Genomic DNA, 2,910 nt, shown 5'->3' with positions numbered 1-2,910 from the left:
CAAATGATACTGTAACTCTGAGATATAGAAGGACATTCCATAACTTATATGTTGCTCCAGGATATAATATTTTAGAATCCATAGGTTCATACATGTAAATGTGGAAGTAATGTGATTTAGGTATGTATATTTTCACTTTTAGGTTCAGTTATTTGTAGGGATATAAATTTAAAGTTTATAATTTTAGGATTGATATTTAGTATTTTATAATACTAGTTAGGATTGTGATATGTGTATGTTTGGTGGTTAATTTAGTAAATATAGGACATGTTATTGATATATATTTGTCATGCACTCATGCTTTTAAATTTATTTGTGTAAAAAGTTTATAATATAAGAAATGCAATATATGATTAAGAATAGTGTGAAATAGGTGGATAGTAAAACAAAATGTCAAGCTAGTAAGAAAACCATGATAACTTTATTTGTTTTCCCTTCTCTAAAAGATGCATGTAACCGTTACCAACAAAATCTAAATAAATTGCAATTTTTATTTTCATTTGTCATTTTGTTCATAAAATCATAACGTTTTCATGGGTGAAGATTATTTTTAAAATTTTGACCAATGATAAAATATTTTGTTAAATATATTTTGATTTGAATATTATCATGTTTTCCCAATGAAGAAAAAATATGCTATACGAGTACAAAAAAATCTTTTTCGCTACTCTAATGAAGAATATTTTATAAATGTTATGTTATTAGCAAAAGATCTATTAAATTATTAATATGATATATATTCAAATTTCAAAGTAATAAACCGCACCGAATTCTTTTTATTTTTTTTCTTTTAAATCTGAAAAACGTTATTTATTTATTTTTATCGGTTTGTAACCAGATTTGGAAACGTGGGCCAAAGAAAAGCCCATAATATTTTTGGGCTTTCACGAAAAATATACAAAATCCTTGTTCTTTAGGGTTTACAATTTGTGAAGCGATTCATCACCTTCTTCCCTTCCTCCTCTGATATTCTCTTCGCCGGATTCCGCCGCAGCCCACTGTTTCTCTAACACTTTACATGGTGCGTTTCTACAATTCTTCTTTGGATCTATACGCTAAATTATTACGTGAATCCTAAACGCTAAAGAACTATGACACATTGTTTTGCAGGCGCCAAAGAAAGAAAAAGCCCCTCCACCGTCCTCCAAGCCTGCCAAATCCGGCGGTGGAAAACAGAAGAAAAAGGTCGTGCTTTATTCCTTGTTAACATATGCGTGTGATTGTTGAATTGAACGCATTTGATGCTTATGGTTTTTGTTGAAAAGTGCAGAAGTGGAGCAAAGGAAAGCAAAAGGAGAAGGTGAACAACATGGTGCTATTCGACAAGGCTACTTATGACAAACTTCTATCTGAGGCCCCTAAGTTTAAGCTCATCACCCCTTCGATTCTATCCGATCGTCTTAGGGTAAATTTCACTACACCCCTGTTTTTCTAGATCTCATTGTTTTACTTATATGGTTCTCTCATTTTGATCTTTGGAACATACGATGGTTGTTCACGAATCATTGTTACAATCTGCATCTTTTGCATCGGTGCTTTGAGCAATTTGCATATGCAAATTGATATCTGATTTGCGTTTAAACTATTGTGTTATGCTTGTGAGACTAATTGGAATGATAATTTGTATGATTATGGCAGATTAATGGATCACTGGCAAGAAAAGCAATCAAGGATTTGATGGCAAGAGGTGCAATCAGGATGGTTTCTGCTCATGCAAGCCAGCAGATATACACCAGGGCTACCAATACTTAGAACAATTGAGTTAGTTTTAGATTTCATTTTTCAGCCTATGCATCATCCGATTTAAACCAATTTTCTTTCTTTTGATGACGATTTGCTAATGTCTATTGTGTTTACTATCCACAGTTTTCTGAGTGTTATTCTCTTTAGATGTTTTTGTTATTTGTTGACTCTTTTAAAATGCTATGGGGTCGTTTTCTTAATACATCCACCATGGTTAGTTCAATGTGGGTTGCTTGTGTGTCATTTAAGCTTTTTATATTAACTCAATCTTATAATTCACTTAACCAAATGGCTAATGATACAGCCGATTACAGAACTTATTGGGAATTATCTCTTTGGTCAATAAACTTCTGAACTTATTGGGGGTTATCTGTGATTGATATTTGGAGTTTTTTTTGCTTTAATTTGGATGTTCTTGAGCTTTTGTGACGATGGGTGTTCCTACTCCTGTTCCAATATGATAACTTCAGATTCAGTTCTAGTACTTGTAATTGAAAAATCAAACATTCAATTAGATCTCTGATTGAAAATTGACATTTTTTAGAATTCAGATGATTGTAAGGGAGGAGGGAGTCGATCCCTCCCAACCCAATGAATCCAATGCCACATCAGTTTTTCTCTTTGATTTTTCTTCATTTTTCTCAACCCACAACACACGGAAATCCTATCTTTCTCAAACCACTCAACCTACTCAATTAAAAAAAATACAAAATAATCAAGGTAAAATCTTAATTAGCAATAGAGTTATAGCCGGTATCACTCCCTCTTTAGTCGGTTGTTTAATTGGTTTCACGAACCTACTTCATCATCTCTCTCTACTTTCTCTCTCTCATTTTCTTACCGTGTGTTTTAAGATTTGTATCTTAGTTGTTTAATATTTTTTTTAAGACAAAACTACAAAATTGGTCCCTGTGGTTTGCAAAAAACTTTAGATAGGGTCCAAAAACTTTCCAACTTGCATAGAAAGTCCAAAATCAAAACTTTTCTTTGGTTTTGGTCCTAAAAAAGATAAAAGACTATTCTGCCCTTATTATTCATTTTTCACATTTTTTTATTTACTTATATATTTTAATAATTAAAAAAAGAAAAAGAAAAAAGGAAACACCCTACCCCACACCTATCGACGGTAATTTACTCTCCTCACACACACACTCGACTTCATCTTCT

General features: G+C 32.3%; 1 protein-coding gene across 1 annotated transcript; it reads left to right on the top strand.

Annotated features, from left to right (window-relative positions):
- Nucleotides 1-908: 908 nt before the first annotated feature.
- Nucleotides 909-1,966, top strand: LOC145117472 (small ribosomal subunit protein eS25). The gene is made up of 4 exons (XM_079053761.1): nucleotides 909-1,021; nucleotides 1,111-1,185; nucleotides 1,271-1,405; nucleotides 1,639-1,966. Exons 1-4 carry the CDS (start codon nucleotides 1,019-1,021, stop codon nucleotides 1,750-1,752), a joined length of 327 nt encoding a protein of 108 aa, XP_078909887.1. The 5' UTR covers nucleotides 909-1,018; the 3' UTR covers nucleotides 1,753-1,966.
- Nucleotides 1,967-2,910: the final 944 nt, after the last annotated feature.

Source organism: Lactuca virosa, chromosome 5, assembly GCF_052849685.1.
Source record: "Lactuca virosa cultivar CGN04683 chromosome 5, Lactuca_virosa_CGN04683_v6, whole genome shotgun sequence".
Taxonomy (NCBI): Eukaryota; Viridiplantae; Streptophyta; class Magnoliopsida; order Asterales; family Asteraceae; genus Lactuca; species Lactuca virosa.
Note: the sequence above shows the minus strand (reverse complement) of the source record. Positions and strands in the feature narration are given on the sequence as shown.

Coding starts and splice junctions, on each gene's coding strand:
- LOC145117472 (XM_079053761.1), top strand. Junction 1,186..1,270: donor GTGGAAAACAGAAGAAAAAG/GTCGTGCTTTAT, acceptor TGAAAAGTGCAG/AAGTGGAGCAAAGGAAAGCA. Junction 1,406..1,638: donor TTCTATCCGATCGTCTTAGG/GTAAATTTCACT, acceptor TGATTATGGCAG/ATTAATGGATCACTGGCAAG.